Below are 23,646 nucleotides of genomic sequence, written 5' to 3' on the forward strand. Positions count from 1 at the left end.
CGTGTTTTGTTTTGATTCTTGGGCAACAAACCTGTCATTGCTCGAATCCCGAGAGACAGAGTTGGTTGGCCGTGGTTCGCAGTTAGATCAGTGGCTTAGGTTTCTTCGTGACCATTACGGTCGTGGCCGTCGGTCCGGATAATCGGTTATTCGCCCGCCACGCGTGGGAATCGCCACCGCTTCTCGACGGGGCCGTACGGTGTCGACCGTACGACCTAACCTTATCCATATTAGGTTTTCTTTATCCTAAAAGGGCCCATGATGTATGTGAGGCCCATAGAAGAAAACTATAAATAGGGGTCATTTTCTCATTTTTGAGGGTTACTTTTCCGATCCAAGAAGCTTTGTATTTCAATATATTATAAAATTTCTCTTGCCCAATGTTCTTCAGATTTTAGTCCGGTTACAACTGAAACAGTTCATTAAATCTCTTTATTCAGTATTGCATCTAACACATACGGATATATAAAAAACTTGCCTCAAATATACAGATCTAAACATCTTAGCTCAGCCTTTAACGTATCTGCTCACCAATCACTCAAGCCCTTAATAAATTAAATAGATTCGACTTTCTTTTATTCCTCAAAATATAGATTAAAACACCACATATCCTTTGCCTCATTCATAAATTTAACTTATTACCCATTTTCGAGGTAAACATATATAGTCATAATTTGCCCTCCGTAAAAGTTTGGATCAAATTTGCCCTCCTCGTTAGGATATTTGATAAATTTGCCCTTATATAGATGAAAGTATGACTTGGACTCCACAACACAAAAAAAAAAAAAAAATTAGCCACGTCAGATTCACGTAGGCTTCACATCGGATCCCAACCTTAGTTCTTTTAACCCGTTTCCCCATCCCATTAAATCATACAACCCTAGTTCATTTTATTTTAGAAAGAGAGGGAATCACCCCCATTTGGTTCTTCAACGGGGACGACAAATTTATATAAGGGTAAATTTATCAAGTATGAGGATAAATTTGATCCCAAACTTTGACGAATGGTAAATTTCAACTAAAAACCATAGTAAATTTGACCCTTTTCCCTCGTTTTATCAAAAGAAGGAAAAACTTTTTATGTCCAAAGGTCTCATAAAAGCGTCCACATTTCATAAACACGAAGGAAAATTTATATAGTATATAGTGGTATATATAGAAAGGTCGTTAGGGGAGTTTTTTATTTTATTTTGTGGCGAGTTGTGTCCTGGCTATGAACCCCAGGGAATTCGAGAAGAAAGTAGTGATTTCGGAGAGCATGGAAGAGGAGCAAGGTAAGCAAATAGTGGCAGTGCTTCGGAGATTTCTGGCTGTGCAGCAACGTAGAGCCCTAGCTTATGCCACCCTCAAAAGGTAAGCTCTTTCGGCGCCCAAATCTTGTCTATTTTGGGTTATCGAAACCAATTCATACGACAAGGAACCGAAAGCAAATCAAAACCCAATAACAGAATAAATCAGCAAAACAAACCTTTTTTTTTTTTTTTTTTTTGTTTCATCACTGCACAAGCTACGCCAAACTTATATATATATATATAACCCTTCCCTCCATAAGGATAAATTCAGCTAATAAGGGCATAGTGAAACTGAATAATCATCATATTATACATCAATTATCACCTTGAGTCAAGTGTGTTGCGAATACATTTCAACTTAGTTCCATCTTCAAGGTACTATGTTACCTACGCACCCAAGGGTGTTGCCTAGTGGTCATGAGGTCTCATGTTCAATTCTATGTTCTAGCCAGGTGGTAGGTATCCTGTGGAATTAGTCGAGGTGCGCGCAAGTTGGCCGGACACCATGGTTATAAAAAAAAAAAAAAAAAAAAAAAAGGGTTCTATGCTACCTACCTAGAGTTTAGCTTGGTTGTTATGTCTCTTAACCCTCTCGCTTCAATTGGAAGTAGCACCTAGCTAGTTATCAATTAAGTGAAACAGACTTCAAGATAGACCTATCATCCTTGTTATTCATAAAAGGGGAATTTTTCCCTATTTTTTTCATTTGTACCCAGTTCTACCATTTACTCTCACGTTAAGTTTCTGAAAGAATGCTCTAGCTTAGTCAACCTCTGAGGATATACTAACATCTCCTCGAATCAAATTTATGGAATATTAGGACCAAGGATGACAGCGACATGCATTGCAGACAATGCTTATAAAATTCGGATGCCTATCGTCCTTTATTGGACTTCTTTATTGTTCAACTCCTCTGAAGACACACAGTTGCACGCACAAAAGATATTTGTGTTCCAATTGCCTCTTCTTCTCCCTCTGAATCAAACTTTTCCTTGCTGTAATAGTCTTAGTAGCATCCATGATACAAGTCAAATCCTAGATAAAGAAATAGAAGAAGGCGCACAGATAGAAATAAGATTATTGCGGATACGCTCATTCAAAATTATGCTCCGAAGGTCCATCAGGATATATCTGTGAGTTCTCTGGCCGACCCATTGATAAAGAGCATCCAATGGTTTTGTTTCCTCATTCCTGCCTAAATCAACCTTTGGATTATCACATGGATCCTCAAGATAGACCCACGTTCCCTATTCTGTCCATTTTCCACCCCCAACACAAAAGAATTGCATTGCCACTAAGTAGGAGATCGACGTACCTCCAGCCAAATGTAATACCTTGTTTTACTTGTCTTAGAAAAAGATGGATTAGATGCTCATATCTAATACCCTGGTCATGCATCCTTCGATGAGTCTATATCAAGAAGTGTAAACCTGGGTTTCTTTGACCAGAAGGGTGTGGAGTGGAGTAGTACCAGTTTCAAGTTAATATAGAGCTGAGCTCTTACTTTGCTCGCGTGTTTTGATGCTGACTCTCTTATGAACTCCCTACTGGTTGCCTCTCTTATTTGAACAAAGGTTTGGGCTTTGCTGAGAAGGCTTGGATCATGAATTCGCTGATAAGAAATCTTTCTTTTCCAGCTATGAAGTGTTCTCTTGTGTGATGGTGGCTAATGAAGCTATATTGACTTTAGACAAACCATCAGAAGAGGGTGAGAACGCTGTAGTGTTGTCAAGGGCGCTCTTAAAGCCCGCTTAAGCCCTGAAGCTAGGCTCAAAACATGTTGAGCGCGTCGCCTCGCTTTGTGTGTGCTTCAGTGTCATCATCACTTTTCCTTGCCAATGAGCCTCTTTTGAAGGGATGACACTAGATAATTGGTATTTCACTTTATCCTAATGTTTTTACGATTTCTTTGTCCATGTATTTGTTATTCATGCGTATTATTATTAGTCTTGGACTAATAATATATATATTTGTATTTTTGCGCCATTGCGCCTTTTTTTCAGTAAAGCCCCCGCTTTATTTGCGCGTTGCGCTTAAAGCCCCAGCTGACCATAGAGCTTTTTTGCGCTTTTCGCTTTTCGCTTTTGACAACACTGGAACGCTGCTGAACTAGATGTTATATGTTTTGAAGAGGTGAAGAATCTTTAACCACCTTTTGTTGCACTACATGGAAGTAGTTGCATAATTCCTGTAGTCATATGGAACTTCATGGCGACGGCAATTTCAACGCGGCACACTAGACGGCAAAAGTCAAACGAAAACATAAGCGCCAGTTTCGACCCCAAGAGCACGGGCCACGTGGAATCCCGTGTGAATCAGGAAGGACCACCTTGCAAGGCTAAATACACTTGGGGTGTCCAATAGAGATCCTTCAATCTGCAATAGCCCGAAGATTCTTCTCTTCACTAGTAGGCTTGGCGCTTAGTTGATTTGAAAATATGGAATAATGCAAGAAGACATGGAAGATATAGATCAAGAATCTATTAACATATTTACGAATCCCAATCCTTGAAATATAGCAACCCACCTTGATCTTAAAAAATCGATGGAATGCGATGTCATAGGCAATTTCCTATGAGGGTTGGACCCCAAAGTCTGTAGAAGAAAGGGAAAACTCAATCATGCAACTTAATTTCCAAGCCGAAGGATGAGAAAAGAAAATCCGTCCGCCCGCCGAAAGGATCATTTTGACCAGGGCTCAGATCAGACTTCACCGAGTAATGAGAAACTTAGGACCTGCTATGATCTTGAGAAACTTAGGACCTGCTAGGAAAGATCAATGGTGTGTTTGGGAACTACTGTATAATTACTAGGGTAATAATTATACAACTTAGTAATTACATAGTATGGTAATTACATAAATACCTGTTTGTTTGACATAACATGATTACAATGTAATTTCTAGCGTTGTGTTTGGTTGCAGTAATTACTATTACATAGTTAATATTTTCATAAAAAATGAACTACTTAGTTAAATTTTTTTTTTAATTTTAAAATATAACATTACTCCCTCTGTTTCAATTTGTGTGAACCTATTTATGTTTAGTCCGTCTAAAAAGAATAACCTCTTTCTAAATTTGGAAGAACTTTAATAAACTTCTCATTTTACCCTTATTGTAAGTTTTTATAGCCACACAAATGAGGTCGAGGATTAGGGTAGAAGGGTAGTGGGTAGTCGAGTGATGTCGCACTTGGGAGAGGTAGGGGCTAGCCCCCTCTACACGCATTCTTAGTATTAGTATTATTTAGTAATCGCGTAGTTGTCTATTCTTCGATGTATATCACTATCTGTTGCTTTTGCTTTGTATCTTGCTCTTTTGCTGTCATATCTTTTTGTGGCTGCGTCGAAGTCCTTTTCCTTTATTTTCTTTTTCTTTTATTTTCCTTTCTTTTCTTTAATAATCTCCCCTTTCGAGCCGAGGATCTACCGGAAATAGCCTCTCTACCTCCCAAGGTAGGGATAAAGTCTGCGTATGCTCTACTCTCCCCAGACCCCACTTTGTGGGATTTTACTGGGTATGTTGCTATTACATGCTTACAAGAGAGTGAGCATACTTTATGTGCCACATCATCAATCAAGAGTGTATTTATTTCGTTTTTAGAAAGTCTAGGAGCATAATAGGACTGCCGCAAAGTATAAGTGTGTAATTGGAAATTCGAGACAAGTTCAGGGGTGTTTTTATACATTTTCCCTTTTTATACCAACTCATGTAAATATAATATGAAATCATGAATAACAAAAAGATAGATATGAGTTTAGAAAATATTTTTCTATAATGAATAGAAAACAAAACTAGTAACATACGACCCTGTTTTTTAGCAAGCGTTCCTCATAGCAAAAATTTATATGCAATTCTATCTAATTTTGCTCTAGCATTGGATATTGAGCTATTATTTTCAAACTGTTACAATCATGAACCAAAATTCATCGAATTAAATATTTATTTCGCCAAAGATAATAAATAATATAAGATACATTTAAATATAAAAACTCATAAAAATGTAATAGCACGAAACGCAACACATAATTTAGATGAGAAAAAGAAATGGAAGAGAAGAGTGTTAAAAGAATAATATATTTGATAGAGAAAACTAAAAGAGAATTTGAAAAGTCAACTTGCCCTCTGTTTCAAAATGTTTGTCTTACTTTCCTTTTTAGTCCGTTTGAAAAAGAATGCCTCTTTCCTTTTTTGGCAACTCTTTAATTCATATTTGCCACGTGGCATGTTCAAGACCACAAGATTAAAGGGCATTTTGGTACATTCTACATATCTTTAGTTAACAACCACAAGAGTCAAAAGTCTTCTTTACTTTCTTAAACTCCGTGCCAATTCAAAACCAGACAAACATTTTGAAACGGAGGGAGTAATTACCAACAATTCTTATCTCTTCCTGAGAATTGAAGAGTGTGATTGTTCCCCCTCAATTACACCCAATTCCATGTTGACCAAGTAATTAATTGGCTGGACTAGGAAAATGATTCCCCTACCTATTTTCAAGTAAAGAAATAGAAGCTTCTAGGAAATTCACACACCATGCAGACTTATGTGTTCTAAGATATCTTTTTCTTTTTGGGCATAAACATCGAAATGTGAAGGGCATAGATATTATATGGACCGTTATATCTCTTTGGAGTTGAATTTTTTCCGTTTACAAATCATGTAGCACCTCCTTGATTCCTCTATTTAAATGTAAACAAATATTTGCTGATCAGAAGAAAGGATCTTTTTATTTTGCCAACTTCCAGTGATGTCTTGGAAACCACATTATCCTCACCCTGAAAAGACTAAAAAGAAAAAGAAAAGGAGGTAAGCGAACAACCATGGATGATGAGGGAGATAGGTAATTGATATGGCATTCAAGCTTTATGATATTCATTACTTACTGAAATGATGTTTTAGCTATTAATAAGTATTTCTGTTTCTCATTCCTATTTTGCACCATCTGTGGGCAGAAACCAATATGATATGATTATCTTAGCTGTAGCTTCTTTCATGTCAATTCTGATTGCAATGACTTGAGGTTTATGTGTTCTTTTAGAGCATAAAGAGGTATAATTTTTCTTTTATCTTTTAATCTGGATGTGTTGCACTTCTAAATGGTCTGCTCATGTCCTTTGACTTACAGAGGTTTTGAAGATTATATGGCTTCGGGAGTAGAATCAACTTACCAACAGCTATGCAGTGAGATCACTGTTGAGTTTAATGATTGTTCAAAACAGGTTAGTATGATGGTGCATCATGCAGATATTAATCCAGCTTCTGGTTTGTTTTCGAAGGAGGGGAAGACAGGATTGAAGATAAGATCGTTATCCCATCTTTATCTGTGTAATAACAGTTCACTCAACTGTAATCCTTCCTATGAGAGAACTTTCTTTAAGTGTTACCTTCTTATCAAAAGAAGAAAACCCTCCTTCCGGATAGGGATGAAAAGTTCATCTTAGACCCTTTCCCTCCCGTTGACCTACACCAATCGCGCTGTCACTCCCACCTAATAATATTTATAAATTTTCTTAGTACGTATAATTAGTACTATATATAAGCAATTATGGAAATTTTTGTCGTCCTCACATTCCACAGGGACCCACAGGGGTAATAAGTTGCATACGTGGCTGTGTTGCCTTGCTTTCCTTTTGAAGATTTTCACTTTTGCAAATTCTCACTTTTGCATAAGTGGCATTTGTAATTGGTCTTTATTGCTCCTTATTAAATACTCCCTCCGGATAAAAAAGAGTGTCCACTTAGCCATTTGCATACCCCTTAAGAAAATACAAACTCCTAGAAAAAAATAGGTAATTTGACTAAACTATCCTTAGTTAAATAGGTATTGGGATTTGATCACAGAGCACTTAATAGGGGCAAATATATAAAATAAGGTTAATTCTTTCTTGATTTGATAAGTGGAAACTCTTTTTTACTCAAGAAAAAAAAGGCTAAGTGGACACTCTTTTTGATCCGGAGGGAGTAATTTTTTACTCTTTCATCTCAAAATATTTTTTATATAATTTTTGAAATACTAACTTTTAAAATATTGAATTAATCTAATTCAATTAGCTCCGAAGATTAATTAAGTTGCCTTTCAAAAAAAATGAAACCTGACAAAAATTTTGCCACGGATGGTGTATATTATTTGTCCGTGTACGTTCTGGTAAAAAATTTAAACAATTTTGGAGCCAAAGTTTTGATTTACAACCGGAGCATTATTAGGTCTTACTGTATTGTTTATTAAACCTTCAATATTTTGTTTCTTAAGTGAGCTCAGATTTGCTTATAAATATCTGTTCTAAGGTTATTTTTAGGTATAGTTTTAAAATCTTTTACTTTATTAATGTATTTTAATTATTATTTACTAATATTCTTGTAAGATCATTAGATTTATTTGTGTAAAAACTCAAAACTAAGGTTAAAAATATTGTAATATAAATTTGGAGTTAATGAAAAAATTTGTTGCCTTAGGTGATTCTAGAAGATGAAAACATGAGTTTGCCTAATACATGTGAAAATAAAATACATTATTAAAATTTTATATGAGTTTAAGATAAACACAAAATGAGTTTGAAGCATGATGAAGTTAGCGTGTCGCTACGTGTTTGGTCGAATTCTGTAGCGCTTTGATTCAAATTCAGTATTTGTGTTCATTGAGTATGTATATATTATAAATGTAGGTTTAAAACATTAGGATTCGGATCTCATAAACTTCAAATTCTGACTCCGCGTTTGATTTGAAGTAAATAATTTCATCAAAATGAAAGTTAAGATATTAAAGGAGTGAAACGAAAATTTTGCTTTTATATATTGAAAATATACTCTTTTTTTTTGATAAAATATATTGAAAATATACTTATTTGAAATTTTATTATTATAAAGTAAAAAAGTGTAACATAAATTATATTTTTTAATTAAAATATCTATTTATATATCTTGAGTCGTGGAACTAGTAGTTATACAAAGACTGATTATAGAAGTATTCAGAGGTAGACAATCTCAGCTACCATCCTACACTTAATGCATAACCAAATATGAGATAAAGTTTATCCATCCCATCAACAATGGCTTGTAGCTCTGAACAATGGCATCATTGTTGCGATTTCTGAGCATCTTCACTGCTCCAGGTCCTTGAAATGGAGTCTCAGTTTCTAACTGCCCATTGCTTCCGAGAGGATCTGGCTCAACTTTTGAGATCTGTCCAAAATCTGGAAAAGACGAAGCTGCAACTGGTATTTCTCTGTCACTGAATTTGCAGTTAGTTATTATAAAAATTAGCTGTGCATTAGTATGTGTTCTGTTTTGACATTTTCTTTCTATGCATCAGTGGCTCTTCATAATTTAGTTAAAGCATACAAACTTTAATGTTTACATGCTTAATGTTCCAAAAGGTTTACATGTTGTGGGCCGTGCATGGCTTAACCCTCAATACTCTTTATGCTTGTGTTGGTTCATTTGTTGCTTCTATTTGGTTAGACTAGCTTGTTTAGGTTTCATGACCAGTGAGATTATTTTATATAGGGTTTTGCTAACCTATAGTTCACAAAAATACCCTTACTGACACATCAAAGAAAAATGGTGGGAGCTGCTTTTAGTCTTTTTTGCTCAAAAAGTAAAAACTCCTCTTTCTCTGCTTTTCCATCTGACCGTCTCCATCATCTAATGTGAAACCATTCCTCATCACTTTTAATTTGTTATCATTTCAACTCCAAACAAAGAGGCACGACATTGTGAATGAGCTAGTACATACTACAAATGCAAAGGACAATTCCGTGCCTTGTGAATGAACCCATTTTGACATAGTGGTTTTTGTGGAGAAGTAATTGGGGAAAATGAGCTAATGGGGGATGAATTAAAGGAGGATGCATTTGCTTTCATTTGGAAAAGAATCCATTGAAGTTGAAGATAATACAAAGAACAAATTTTTTGTTGTTTATTTCATTCGTTTAATTCGAGATGAAGAGACACACATCTTTTCCCTATAATTAAGAGAAAATTGTCCAAGCAAAAAGTATTCGGTCCAGATAGATGTGATTTACAACTCCGTTTGAAAGCATATGTCGATGGCAATTGATTCTAGAATTGGATGAGTGATTCTTTGAATGTTCGAAGCTCTCATTGTTTGCGTCGATAGAGACTCGTTCGACTATGAAACATGATATTCATTTTCCCAAGCTCTTCTCGACATTAGCATTTGGGGGAGAAGCCGGTAGGGGTGAAACATCTGAGGAAGAGGAAATCGGGGATGAGGTATGGAAGATTGGGGTCTAGGAATGTTTGGAGGGTGTAAAGAATGGATCTTGGGCCTAACTCAACCCCAAAAGCTAGCTTATGAGGGGAGGATTGTTCAAGTCCATATAACGAGACCATGCACACTTTAACCCATCGATGTGGGACTCTTAACACCCCACCTCACGCCCAGGGTTGAACATCTGGTGCGTGGGCAATGTTTCATATGGAAGCCCAACATCGGAAACTGTGAATTGGGCGGGCCTGGCTCTGATACCATGTAAAGAATGGATCTTGGGCCTAACTCAACCCGAAACGCTAGCTTATGAGGGGATGATTGTACAAGTCCATATAACGAGACCATGTGCCCTTAACCCATCGATGTGGGACTCTTAGGGATTTTTAGCGAAAGACCAAAAGCGCACACCCCCACACCCCTCCCCCCCCCCCCCCCCCCCCCCCGGCCCGGGGAAGGCTCTATTTTAATTAGCTGATATGGTTTCTTTGTGAACTAAAAAATGGGTACACTGCTATCCTACAACCTTCATGTTGTAGGTTAGCAAAACCATTTTATATATTTTAAAACATTTGTTTGAAATGAGAAAGACTGGCCAATCTGAATTTTGTTAGTCATAACATTGGTGGACTTGTTAATAATCTGTTCCTGTAAAAAAGTGATGAACATAAGGAGCTTATGACCACCTACAAAAGTTGGAATTTGAGTATTGGAAGCAGCTGTTGAGTACTCCATTTTAATTGAATTGTAGTTCGAGGATCTGTCTGTAACATATTTCCGTGAGAGTGCTTACCTTTGCGATGGTAAGGCAAATGCCTTAATGATAAAACTAGACTAAAGTTCGCAGGGAGACAGTGAGAAATGTAATAAGCTGGAACGGACAGGCCGATTCCAAACAGGAAAGGAACATGTACTGTATTTCAAGGACTTAATAAAAGTTGTGTTATCAAGGATAAGACATTGCAACAGAAGAGAGAGGGGGGAGGGGGGAGATATTAGTTGAACAAGTTCTGGCTCTTCTTGTTGCTGGGCAGAATATGGTTTGGATACTCTCTGGATTTTCATTGTATGTAGAGGTTGCAACCAACGCCTCCCTCCTCCTCCCCCCCCCCCACACCACCCACCCAACAACAACAAAAACGAAGAAATATTTTTTTTGCATTTCAATAAACTCATGCAGTCATGCTGATGAAAACAGTAAGGGTGGAACTTCATTATTCTGCTTTTCTTTTTCATAGGTAATGTGTGCACATCATTATTTAAGTCATCTAAAGGTTTCATAAATGTGTGAAGGATTCCTTTGAAGATCCTTTTTTGTATGAATTATTTTCTTGATAACTTACTTTAAATTATGTAAAGAATATCACAGTACCTCATTCAGTTCACATATCAATCAGGACCTGACTCCCAGTCTGTAAATGTGGTCCAGACTAAGCTTCTATGCCGCAACGTCAACTTAATTTTATCAATTTCATTTGGTCATTTGGCCTTACATTGTTTACCTTTCTTGCCTAGCCACCTATCATAATCCTGAGGAAATTACTCTACAATTCCCTTTATCCCAAAACATGTAACGGGAATTTCTAATTTTCTAAATACTTGAACCCACATTATAATTTTGTCCTCAACAAGAAAGTTTGAAATATGTTCTGGATTATCTACTAAAGAGGAGCTTGAGAGAAAGTAACTGTGATTAAATTGCATAGACTGTGTATATCTTTGTACCATAGAGGTTAGAGTTTGGAAAATAACATACTCCCTCCGTTTCAATTTGTTTGTCTGGTTTTGACTTGACACGGAGTTTAAGAAAGTAAGAAAGACTTTTGAATATTATGGTTGTTAACTAAAGATACGTTGAATGTACCAAAATGCCCTTTAGTCTTGTGGTTTTAAACATGCCAGGTGGAAAATTGGAATTAAAGAGTTGCCAAAAAAGGAAAAAAACTTTCTTTTTTAAACGGACTAAAAAGGAAAATAAGACAAACAAATTGAAAGGGAGGGAGTAAAACATTAGCTGTGCTAGTTTTTCTGATGTTCCAAATAGTTTCACAGAAGTGTTGTATTTGAAATCAAATACCGAATAGAAAACGTGTTATATCTGTAATGTTGGTACCAAAGGGACTTTTTAATGGTCACTGGGTACTCTGTGGGGATTTCAACACTACAAGATTCCCATCAGAAAAGAAGAAAGGAGTCAGAATAACAAAAGCAATGACAGATTTCTCTGATTTCATTGAAGATATGGGTCTGATAGATTTGGATCTGAAAGGAGGAAAATATACATGGAGAAGAGGAGTGAATCATTCAACTGCAGCTAGGCTTGACAGATTTTTAATCTCTGAAGAATGGGATGTACACTTCAGAAATATTAAGCAGTCCATATTACAGAGAGTGACTTCAGATCACTCACCCCTACTATTACACAGTGGTAATTGGGAAGCATCATACTCTTATTTCAAGTTTGAGAATTGGCGGCTTCAATCTGAGGGTTTCAATGATAGGCTCAAAAGCTGGTGGGAGTCTTTCAGTTGCATAGGAAGACCTGATTACATTCTTGCTTACAAACTTAAAGCCTTGAAAGAGAAACTGAAAGAATGGAGCAGATCTGCTCAAGGTAATTTGGGTATTCAAAAACAGAAAGTGTTAGCACAAATTGGGGAACTGGACAGAATTCAAGATCAGAGATTATTGACTGAAGAGGAGATTGCAGAAAGGGTATCACTGTTGACGGAATTTGAAAATATAGCAAACCATGAAGAAGTAGCTTGGAGGCAGAGATCAAGGGCTTTATGGTTAAAAGAAGGGGATAGAAATACTAAATTTTTCCACAGAACTGCTAATGCACATAAAAGAATGAACAACATTGACAAATTAGTAGTGGAGGGAGAAAGTATTACAAGGGCAGATGATATCAAAAAAGAAATTGTCAACTATTATGAGAAGCTATACACTGAAACAGAAACCTGGAGACCTCAATTCAATATGAGGGAATGCCCAAGAATCACTGAAGAAGAAAATCAAGATCTGATGAAACCTTTTGAACCTCCGGAAATTCTGGAAACAATCAAGGCTTGTGCAGGTGACAAAGCACCTGGACCTGATGGATATACTATGGCATTCTTTTGCAAAGGGTGGGAAGTTATTGGTCCAGATGTAGTAGCTGCAGTACAAAGTTTTCATGGCCAAGAAATATTTGAAAGACGTTTCAATGCCACTTTTGTGGCACTTATCCAAAGAAGGTTGGAGCTGTGGAGCTAAATGATTTTAGACCTATTAGCCTCATTGGTAGTGTCTATAAAATCATAGCTAAACTGTTAGCTGAGAGGTTAAAGAAGGTGATACATAGACTAGTTGATGGACATCAGATGGCTTTCATAAGGGGAAGACAGATTATGGATGCAATACTCATAGCAAATGAATATGTGGAGGCCAGACAGAGAAGTGAAACACCTGGAGTCCTATGCAAGCTGGATATCCAGAAGGCATATGACCACCTAAATTGGGATTATCTTTTGGGAATACTTCAGAAGATGGGCTTTGGCAATAAATGGATCAGGTGGATCAGATATTGCATCAGTACAGTGAAGTTCTCAATCCTGATAAATAGCTCACCAGCAGGTTTTTTCCTTTCTAAGAGGGGTCTGAGACAGGGAGACCCTCTGTCACCTTTTCTATTCATCTTAGCTATGGAGGGGATGAATGATATGATGAAAACTGCTAGAAGTAATGGTTGGATCAGGGGTTTTAACGTAAATAACAGGGTTGACAATAATGTGGAAATATCTCACCTACAATATGCAGATGATACTTGGATTTTTTGTGATGCTGAGATGGAGCAGTTGAGAGTACTGAGGGTTATTTTCATCATCTTTGAGGCCATTTCTGGGCTTCACATCAATTGGGGAAAGAGTTTTATCTATCCAGTGAACAATGTGGAGCAGATTCGTGTGTTAGCTGATATACTGGGAGGGAAAGTAGGAGAATTACCCACAATATATTTGGGTATGCCTTTAGGGGCAAAAAGCAAATCAAAGGGGATATGGAGTGGAGTAATAGAGGAGTGTGAAAAAAAAATTGACAAACTGGAAGATGCAATACTTAGGCCCGTTTGGACATGGTTTGAAACCATGTTTGGACATACAATTTGGATATTTTAAGTTGTATTTTCTATTATAGACATAAAAACCCCACAAATTGTGAAAACTATCAAAACATTCTCAATTCTAATACAATCTTACCAAATGAGCAAATCATAGTTTATAACAAAATTAGTACACTATTAGAAGGCTTTTCTAAAAAATGCAACATCAATTAATCAAACTTTACTTCAATAAAATCGAAAATTTAACATGAATAGTAATGATTTAATATAATCTTCCCACATAAATTAAAGGTTTGTAGACATAAATAAAGGTTGGTGGAAGTTAATGAGATTGGTAAATGATAGATGGGGGTAATTGTTAAAAATATTTACCAACTTATGGGTCTTTTTTTACAAAATATTAACTTATGGGTTAAATTTTGTATTTAAAAAAGTTGAAACCATGGTTTCAAACCCCAAACCATGCTTTTTGGATGATTTGGGTTCAAACCATGGTTTCAAATCAGGTTTCAAACCATGACTGAAAATTGATGACCAAACGCTGGTTTGAAACCATGGTTTCAAATCATGGTTTGAAAATTGATGGCCAAACGCCTACTTATCTTTGGGAGGGAGATTGACACTTATTAATAGTGTTTCAGATGCATTACCAACATATATGATGTCATTATTTCCAGCACCTGCTAGTGTGATAAAGAGAATAGACACATTAAGAAATAACTTCTTTTGGCAGGGAAATAGTGATGACAAGAAATTCCATTTAGTTAAATGGGAAATTTTGCTAAGAAGCAAGCAGGAGGAAGGTCTGGGAATAAGGAATTTGAAGGCCCAAAATCAGAGTTTGATGATGAAATGGTTGTGGAGATATGCCTCAGAAGAAGAACCTCTATGGAAGGAAGTTATCAGAAAGAAATATGGGGAAGAGGGTAGTTGGACCACAAATACAGTAACCACCCTGTTGAATGAGCTGGCAGATTTAATCACAATTTGCTCTGTGAATGAGCTGGCAGATTTGATTATAATCTGCTCCTATAAATATGTGATATGATGTATTTTAGGAAAAGATACTAGGAGTTATTCTAGGAAAATAGTTAAGAGGAAATCCCTTGATTTAAGGATCTCCTATGAATTAGGGATTCATTAGTTTTTTTCGATCTTTTTGTTCTAGTATAAATACCGTACAGTTCGTGAATAAAGTAAGCTTTGCATTCTCTGAAAGCTTTCATGGTATCAGAGCGGGAGTTTTATCCCTAATACCATATGGGCAAAACAGATTCTTCTGGAACATCAACAGAAGACAAAAGTTCTTCTCCGACAGAAAATCTGATGGCACAAGGAGGCGATGCTTCTCACATGCCCTTCCAGTTAACTTCTCATCGATTAAACGGGAAGAACTATCTGGAATGGGCACAGTCCGTAAAGCTTGCAATCGATGGCCGTGGAAAGTTGGGACATCTGACCGGAGAGACGAAAAAGCCAGAAGTCGGAGACCCAAAGTTGAAAACTTGGAGATCAGAGAACTCACTCGTGATTGCCTGGCTAATAAATTCCATGGAACCAGTCATAGGTAAACCTTATCTTTTTCTACCCACTGCTAAAGATGTGTGGGAAGCTGTTAGGGAGACATATTCTGATGTAGAAAATGCCTCTCAAATTTTTGAGTTAAAAATTAAACTATGGCAAGCTAAGCAGGGTGAGAGGAAGTCACTGCTTATTATAATGAAATGGTGTCTCTGTGGCAGGAATTAGACCAGTGTTACAATGATGAATGGGAGTGTCCAGTGGATAGTGTGAAAGCAAAAAGAAGGGAAGAAAATGAGAGAGTTTACCTTTTTTTAGCAGGACTAAACCGGGAGTTTGACGAGGTTAGGTCACGAATCCTAGGAAAGAACCCTTTGCCCTCACTTCGTGAAACCTTTTCTGAAGTTAGGAGAGAGGAAACTAGGAGGAAAGTTATGCTAAAACCTGATTTTAACCTTGAACTAAAACCTGCCATAGACTCTTCAGCTATTGTAATAGTGAAAAATGAAGACGACAAAAAAGAAAAAGCCATGGTGTGATCATTGTAAAAAACACTGGCACACCCGTGAAACATGTTGGAAGATTCATGGGAAACCACCAAACTGGAAGAAGAAAGGAGTTGATAATCGTGGCTCTCAATATCAACATGGTCAGGCTTTCCAAACTTGTTTTGATCAGGGACAGCAGTCTTCTCCAGAAACATCTCCATTCACAAAGGAACAACTGGAAATTCTGCACAAACTCCTTCAATCTCCACAATTTCGTCCTAGTGCACCAAATCCTTCTAATCCTTCTTGTTCTTTTGCTGAAACAGGTATTGTACCGTCCGCTTTTCTTAGTGCCAAATCTAACCAAATAAATCTTTGGATCATAGATTCAGGAGCTAGTGATCACATGGGTTCCCATTTTTTCTCTACTTACACTCCTTGTGCAGGGAATAATAAAGTCAAGATAGCTGATGGTTCCTTCTCTGCAATTGCTGGAAAAGGAACTGTTAAACTATCACCATCTCTCGCACTTCATGATATCCTTCATGTTCCAAAACTTTCTTGCAACCTGGTTTCTGTCAGTAAATTAACCCGTTCTCTTAATTGTCGTGCTATTTTTGACTCTGATTTGTGTGAATTTCAGGACAAGGTCTCGGGGAAGACGATTGGCAGTGCTAGAGAATCTGGAGGTCTTTATTTTCTTGAGAATGGGAACAACTCACTACAACTGAATCCAATTTGTTTGAACTCTACTTCTGTTTTGAATAAAGTCATGCTTTGGCACTATAGGCTTGGACATCCTAGTTTTTATTATTTAAGACATTTGTTACCTCAACTATTTAGAAATAAAAATCCGTCTTTGTTCCAATGTGAATTCTGTGAAATGGCTAAGCATCACCGATCCTTTTTTCCCTCTCAAAAGTATCAGGCTTCAAAGCCTTTTACGATGATTCATAGTGATGTTTGGGGACCATCTAGGATTTCAACAATGTCTGGAAAGCGATGGTTTGTAACTTTTATTGACGATCATACTAGGCGAGTTGGGTTTATTTATTGAAGGACAAAACGGAGGTAAAAAATGTGTTTGAAACTTTCTATGTCATGGTAGAAACACAATTTAATGAAAAAATCAAGATTTTCCGAAGTGATAATGGTCGTGAATTTTTTAATGAACAATTAGGAAGTTTTTTCAGAAAAAATAGGGTAGTACACCAAAGCTCTTGTCCAGATACACCTCAACAAAATGGCATCGCAGAAAGGAAGAATAGGCACCTTTTAGAGGTAACGAGGGCTTTAATGTTTACTAGTAAAGCTCCACAAGTACCTTTGGGGAGAGGCTCTCTTGACTGCTACTTACCTTATTAATAGGATGCCATCCCGGCCTCTCAAATTTAGAACACCTTTTAATGTATTCAGAGAGAGTTTTCCTAGTTCTAGACTAACTGCAGATCTGCCACTGAAGGTTTTTGGGTGTACAACGTTTGTTCATATTCATCCTCATAATCGTAGTAAACTTGAACCGCGAGCTAGGAAGTGTGTTTTTGTAGGATATGCTCCAAGTCAAAAGGGATATAAGTGTTATGATCCACATGCTAGAAGGATAATTGTCACAATGGATCTAACTTTTTTTGAGTCCCAACTCTATTTTACTACTCATCTTCAGGGGGAGTATCATGTAGGTGAAGATTCGTCTTTTTGGGATATTGAGGAAACTAGACATCAGACAAATAAGGAGCTAGACTTTACGATAAATGCTAATGTGAGGGATATAGGAGAAGATATGAATAAGTGTGATCCAAGAGATAATAGGGACCCAAGTGACTTAAATGATAAGAACTCTGATAATGAACCTGTAGAGCCTTCATATGACAAAATTAAAAATGGAAACAGAGAACAAACAAAAGAAATACAGGTGTATTCGAGAAGGAACCGAACTCAAGGCAAAAAGACCGAAAATTCTCAACACTATCAACAGTCAGTTCCGCGGGACCTTACTGGAATCCAAGGTAATCTTCCACCTGATTCTAATTCTAATTCCTTCTCAGATCTGGATCTTCCTATTGCAAAACGCAAAGGTGTTAGAAATCCCTCTAAATATCCTATTTCTATGTTTGTGTCCTATAAAAAGTTGTCTCCTAGTTATTCAGCCTTTACTTCACAACTTTCTAGTGTGGAGATTCCAAAAAATGTGCAGGATGCTCTACGAGTTCCCGAGTGGAAGGAGGCTATTTTGGAGGAAATGCGAGCTCTTGAAAAAAATGACACATGGGAGTTGGTGGATCTACCAAAAGGAAAAAAACCAGTGGGCTGCAAATGGGTGTTCACCACCAAATTCAAATCAGACGGGTCCTTGGAGAGGTATAAGGCCCGCCTAGTAGCAAAGGGATTTACGCAAACATATGGCATTGACTATGTCGAGACGTTTGCTCCAGTAGCTAAGCTAAACTCAATTAGAGTTCTCTTGACAATCGCGGTAAATCTTGATTGGTCTCTTGAACAGTTAGATGTGAAGAATGCTTTCTTGAACGGGCAATTAGAGGAAGAAGTCTATATGGAACCCCCGCCAGGTTTTGAAGAGAAGTACAAGTCAAAGATATGTAGACTTAGAAAATCTCTTTATGGCCTCAAACAGTCTCCACGGGCTTGGTTCGAAAGATTTACTCAATTCGTGAAGAAGCAAGGGTATGTGCAAGGACAAGCAGATCACACATTGTTTACTCGACATTCACTAGAAGGAAAAACAACAGTTCTTATAGTGTACGTCGATGATATCATCCTCACAGGAGATGATGTGGTTGAAATAAAAAATTTGAAGGAACGTCTTGCCTCAGAATTTGAGATAAAGGACTTAGGCCCGCTGAAGTATTTTCTTGGCATGGAGGTTGCATGATCAAAGAAAGGAATTATAGTCTCACAAAGGAAGTATGTTCTTGATCTGTTAAAAGAAACAGGAATGAGTGGTTGTAGACCAGCTGAAACTCCAATTGACCCAAATGTAAAGTTTGCAAAGGAAGGAAAATTGATTGATAGGGGCCAATATCAGAGATTGGTAGGCAAGTTGATTTACTTGTCTCATACTAGACCTGATATCGCCTTTGCTGTGAGTCTAGTCAGTCAATTCATGCATTCTCCACGAGAAGAACACCGAGAAGCTGTTTATCGAATCCTAAGGTATCTAAAGAGTTCCCCTGGGAAAGGGTCGTTCTTCAGAAAGAATGAGCAAAGAAGTGTTGAGGCTTATACGGATGCGGACTGGGCTGGTTCATCTACGGATAGAAGGTCTACATCTGGATATTGCACATTTGTATGGGGAAATTTAGTGACATGGAGAAGTAAGAAGCAAAACGTGGTGGCTCGAAGTAGCGCTGAGGCTGAGTATCGATCCATGGCACATGGAATTTGTGAAATGTTATGGCTCAAGAGATTATTGCAAGAACTAAGAAGACCTATGAGTCTACCAATGAAGTTGTATTGCGACAATAAGGCTGCCATAAGCATTGCTCATAATCCAGTTCAACATGACAGAACAAAACATGTTGAAGTGGACAGACACTTCATTAAAGAGAAGATTGAAGATGGAAGCGTGTGTATCCCTTTTGTACCAACAAAAGAACAAGTTGCAGATATTTTCACAAAAGGTCTTTTCAGAACTACCTTTGAGACCTTTGTCAGCAAGTTAGGCATGTTCGACATGTACATGCCAACTTGAGGGGGAGTGTTGAATGAGCTGGCAGATTTAATCACAATCTGCTCTGTGAATGAGCTGGCAGATTTGATTATAATCTGCTCCTATAAATATGTGATATGATGTATTTTAGGAAAAGATACTAGGAGTTATTCTAGGAAAATAGTTAAGAGGAAATCCCTTGATTTAAGGATCTCCTATGAATTAGGGATTCATTAGTTTTTTCTGATCTTTTTGTTCTAGTATAAATACTGTACAGTTCTGTGAATAAAGTAAGCTTTGCATTCTGTGAAAGCTTTCACATTAGCATTTGGAGGTCCATGAGAAACTTGTGGCCAAAGATGTGGAATAACTCAAGGTTAAAGGTAGGAAATGGGATGAAGATATCCTTCTGGAAGGAAAATTGGACGGGACAAGGTTCCCTACAACAAAGCTTCCCAGAAATCTACATTCTTAACCAACAAGAAGAAGCAACAGTAGCTGAGGCATGGTTTAATCAGGGATGGAACTTGACTTTTAGGAGAATGCTAAATGACTGGGAAATTGGGAGGATAACAGAGTTTTATAATGTCCTAAATCAGTTTAAGGGCATCACTGGAAATGCATATGCTATGGTATGGCAAGGAAATTCCCAAGGAAATTTTAAGGTGGCAGAGGCATACAGGATTCTAACCAAAGTAAACAACCAAGTGGGTTGTTGGCCATGGAAAATGATTTGGAAAGTGAAGATACCTCTGAAAGTAGCTTGCTTCTCTTGGTTGGTGGCCAAAGAAGCAGTATTGACACAGGAGAAACTGAGAAGAATGGGTTTTGATCTATGTTCTAGATGTTATTTATGTGGGGAACAATCAGAGATAGCCAACCATCTCTGTTTACATTGCAAATGGACATACCAAATCTGGAAGATCTTCATTAACCTGAGGGGAATCAGATGGGTGATGCCAGGTAATACAAAGAGGGCCCTTAGCAGTTGGGACAGAGAAGGTCTTTTGTCAAATCAGAAGGAGAGATGGAGGGTTGTCCCTGCATGTATATGGTGGATTGTATGGAAAGAGAGAAATCAGAGATGCTTTGAAGATAAACATAGTGACATACAGAAGCTGAAGATGAATTATTTAGCTCTCTACTATTTTTGGTGTAAGCAGGAATGTCTAGTTGAAACAGAAGATATCTTTGATGTTTTGGATAATATGTAACTAGCAATATAGGAAGGCGCTTTTTTGCTATAATCTGTAATAGTTTGGTTGGGGGATTATACTTTTATGGTATAGTATACCTGTGGATATATAGAATGATAACATTGTCAAAAAAATTAGGAGCTTGAGAGAAAGTAACTGCGATTTAATTGCTTAGACTGTGTATATCTTAAGTTACATTCTGGGTGTGTTCGGTATGAAGAAAAACATTTTCCGGAAAATGTTTTCCAATTTTCTCATGTTCGTTTGGTCAAAATTTGGAAAACATTTTTTTTTAGGAAAACAAGTTCCTTAAAAATGGGGAAAATGACTTCCCTAATCAAAGTAGGGAAAACAAGTCCACAATTGGCATTTCACCTACCCCCCAAACCCCAACAACTCCCACAACCCCACGCACCTCCCCCACCTACCACCCCTCCTGCACCCCCACCCCACCACCACGCACCCCCACCCCCCCACCTTTAAAAAAAAAATTGAAGTTTTTAATTTATTTTTTTTTGGATTTTCTACACCACTCATCCCCCCTCCACCCCCCGCATGGGACCCCAACCCCCTCCAAAAAAAAAAAAATCTTGAAGAAAAGTTTGAAAAAGTTTTTTTGTTTGGTTTTTTACACCACCCACCCCCACGACACCCCCCCCACCCCCCCCAAAACAATTTTTTTTTTCTTAAAAGAAGTTTGAAAAAGTTTTTTTGTTTGATTTTTTACACCACCCACCTCCACGAAAGTTTTTGAATTTTTTTTTTTTTTTGGTTTTCTACGACAATCCCCCTCTCTCCCCCCCCCCCGCCAACCAAACACCCCCTCCAAAAAAATTAATCTTTTTTTAAAAAAGCTATGAAAAAAATTTTCTTTTTTGATTTTCTACACCCACGCTCCACCCCCAGCCCCAAATTTTCTACTTCATATTTAATTTTACCTTTATAAAAAATTTATAAAAATGAAAAGTTTGTGTGGTTAAATTTGGTGTTGGATGGGTGGATACAAAAAAATTTCCCATTTTTAATAAAAGTTAAATAAAATATATGAAATAGAAAATTTGGGAGGGGGTGGATGGTGGTGTGGGGTAGGGGTGGGTGAAGATGAAGTGGTTGGAGGGTGGTGGTTGGGGGGGGGTGGGGTGGGTGGTGGTGTGGAGTGGGTGTGGGAGTTGGTGTGGTATGGGGTGGTGGGGTTGGTGGGGCAAGGGTGGTATTTTCCGAAAAATGTTTTCTACCAACCAACCGAACATGAGAAAATAAATTCACTTATTTTCCAAGAACACATTTTCCAGGAAAACATTTTCCTCCATACCCAATACACCCTCTATGTAGTTGTGCTAGTTGCTTTGATGTTCGAAATAATTTCACTGTCTTAAGTGTTGTATTTGTAATCAAATACCAAAAGTGTTATCTCCGTAATCATAGTTGTGCAATTAGGCAACAAACTTGAATGAGAGCTTTCTCTTCTTGTAGATGCTTTGCATCATTGAATATCCACAAAGTATTTTCAGGATTTGAATGGTATTTTGTTAGCAACTTCCTCATAATTCATGCTTCTAGTCTTGTTTGACAATGAGGTTATGACTTAGGAAATAAATCACTTAAAACTCTGAGTTTGCATTTTTGGAAACATGCTTAAAACCCAAAACTTGAGATGCTGGATGAAACTTTGTTGAGCAGTTACATGGATAGATTTTTTATCAATTTTAGTAGCCTAGCTCTGACCAAAGCAAAAAGTTTCAGAAAGCTCTCCAGAAGATTTCAAAAAACATTTTCCAAAGAATAAAGCCAAAGCTAATGGTAGCTTCAACTAATAAACTACATAATGACAATGATAATTGATGTGTTTTCAAGAACATTATAATGATGGTAATGCACTTATAGTTAGACTTGTAAAAACTCCTGTGTTTAGTTTCGCCGTGTTTGACTGGACACGACTTTAAGAAAGGAAGACTGACTTTTGATAGATAACCTAAAATTACATGAGAACGAAAAGTACCCTTAGGATCTAAGGATCTTAAACTTGTTGTGTCACTTCCTCTAAGAGCATGTCTTTAAGGGAAAAATGGAGATGTAACAGTTTTGGTGTTTTTAAATGTAGAAACGTGTCAATCTCTTAGGAACGAACTAAAAAGGGAAGAGTTCTATATAAAATACAACAGAATGAGTATATTTTATCCTCTATCCAGAATCCTTGCCCAAACTATCTTCTCATGATTAACTTTTCTTGTCCTATTTATCCTAGTTTCAAGAGTTGGTCCAAATTTTCAATGTTCAGAGTGCTGACATGTATCTTGTCGGTGTATTTGAGACACGTGGCAAGATTCCATTGCTTTTTTATGATTTTGCTTGATGTTTTCTCACAATTTGTCTGGCAGACTGCCACAATACAAGTCTTGAAAAGAGCTGGCCGCCCCTCAGAACGTCTGGTGAGTCATGAGAATTGTAGATTCAGTAAGCCAACTGGACATGAATGCGTGCACATCCAGAAGATAACCGAAGCTTCAGGCACTGAAGAAGCAGAAGCTGATGCAGAATTTGATAATGCTCTCAAGGAGGCTATCAAAGGTGTTCAAGATGCAGTAACGGCAATAAATGAACATTTGCAAGAAGTTAGGTACGAGATTGCAGCACTTGAAGAGTAAAGATGTAGTTGATCGACTCTGCCTTTTAAGTTCTTAAGCCACGGAAAGTCACCACATAAATTCCAGGGTGATCAAGCCTCAAGGATTATTATGTACATTGTTCATCATAGTGTTTTTCATTCATGTAGATGGAGGCAACAAACATTATTCTTGGTGGTGGTGGTCATGACGAGGTGATGTATGTATTGCATTGAGAACTCTAGTTGACAATTTATCCTTGTGAAATTTGATTGTGAATTGCAATTTCCGAGCTGGCTTGCTCTGGAATGGTAGAAGCTAAGTTCTATCTCCAATTATTCTATCTCCAATTAAGCTTTCAAAATTCACTGCTCGGTTTCATCTTAAAGAACCTCGGCATTGTTAAGCTAATGTGTCTTGAACTTTTTTCTCACTGTATGGTAAGAGTGATAAATAAGCAGACTCATTGTCTACCGAGTCTTTATGTACAAAGGTCAAGCCGTGAGAGGCTCAACCAAGAAAGAATAGAGTAGCTTATATAAATCTTG

General features: G+C 37.4%; 2 protein-coding genes across 2 annotated transcripts; both read left to right on the top strand.

Moving 5' to 3' along the window:
• The first annotated feature begins 1,148 nt into the window (after nt 1-1,148).
• Nucleotides 1,149-23,433, top strand: LOC132042972 (uncharacterized). The gene is made up of 4 exons (XM_059433473.1): nt 1,149-1,353; nt 6,420-6,513; nt 8,404-8,508; nt 22,874-23,433. Exons 1-4 carry the CDS (start codon nt 1,214-1,216, stop codon nt 23,138-23,140), a joined length of 606 nt encoding a protein of 201 aa, XP_059289456.1. The 5' UTR covers nt 1,149-1,213; the 3' UTR covers nt 23,141-23,433.
• Nucleotides 15,649-16,689, top strand: LOC132042971 (uncharacterized). Its single transcript, XM_059433471.1, has 3 exons — nt 15,649-15,958; nt 16,079-16,137; nt 16,276-16,689. The coding sequence occupies exons 1-3, from the start codon at nt 15,649-15,651 to the stop codon at nt 16,687-16,689; spliced, it is 783 nt and encodes a 260-aa protein (XP_059289454.1).
• Nucleotides 23,434-23,646: the final 213 nt, after the last annotated feature.

The sequence above is a fragment of the Lycium ferocissimum genome, unplaced genomic scaffold, assembly GCF_029784015.1.
Source record: "Lycium ferocissimum isolate CSIRO_LF1 unplaced genomic scaffold, AGI_CSIRO_Lferr_CH_V1 ctg1945, whole genome shotgun sequence".
Classification (NCBI taxonomy): domain Eukaryota; kingdom Viridiplantae; phylum Streptophyta; class Magnoliopsida; order Solanales; family Solanaceae; genus Lycium; species Lycium ferocissimum.

Bases quoted from the DNA above. Each gene is read 5' to 3' on its own strand.
- LOC132042972 (XM_059433473.1), top strand. From the start codon at position 1,214: ATGAACCCCAGGGAATTCGAGAAGAAAGTAGTGATTTCGGAGAGCATG. The intron at 1,354-6,419 runs GTAAGCTCTTTC...TTTGACTTACAG, and splicing joins GCTTATGCCACCCTCAAAAG to AGGTTTTGAAGATTATATGG. The intron at 6,514-8,403 runs GTTAGTATGATG...TCACTGCTCCAG, and splicing joins TTAATGATTGTTCAAAACAG to GTCCTTGAAATGGAGTCTCA.
- LOC132042971 (XM_059433471.1), top strand. From the start codon at position 15,649: ATGAAGACGACAAAAAAGAAAAAGCCATGGTGTGATCATTGTAAAAAA. The intron at 15,959-16,078 runs GTATTGTACCGT...CTCCTTGTGCAG, and splicing joins TTGTTCTTTTGCTGAAACAG to GGAATAATAAAGTCAAGATA. The intron at 16,138-16,275 runs GTTAAACTATCA...TGTGAATTTCAG, and splicing joins CAATTGCTGGAAAAGGAACT to GACAAGGTCTCGGGGAAGAC.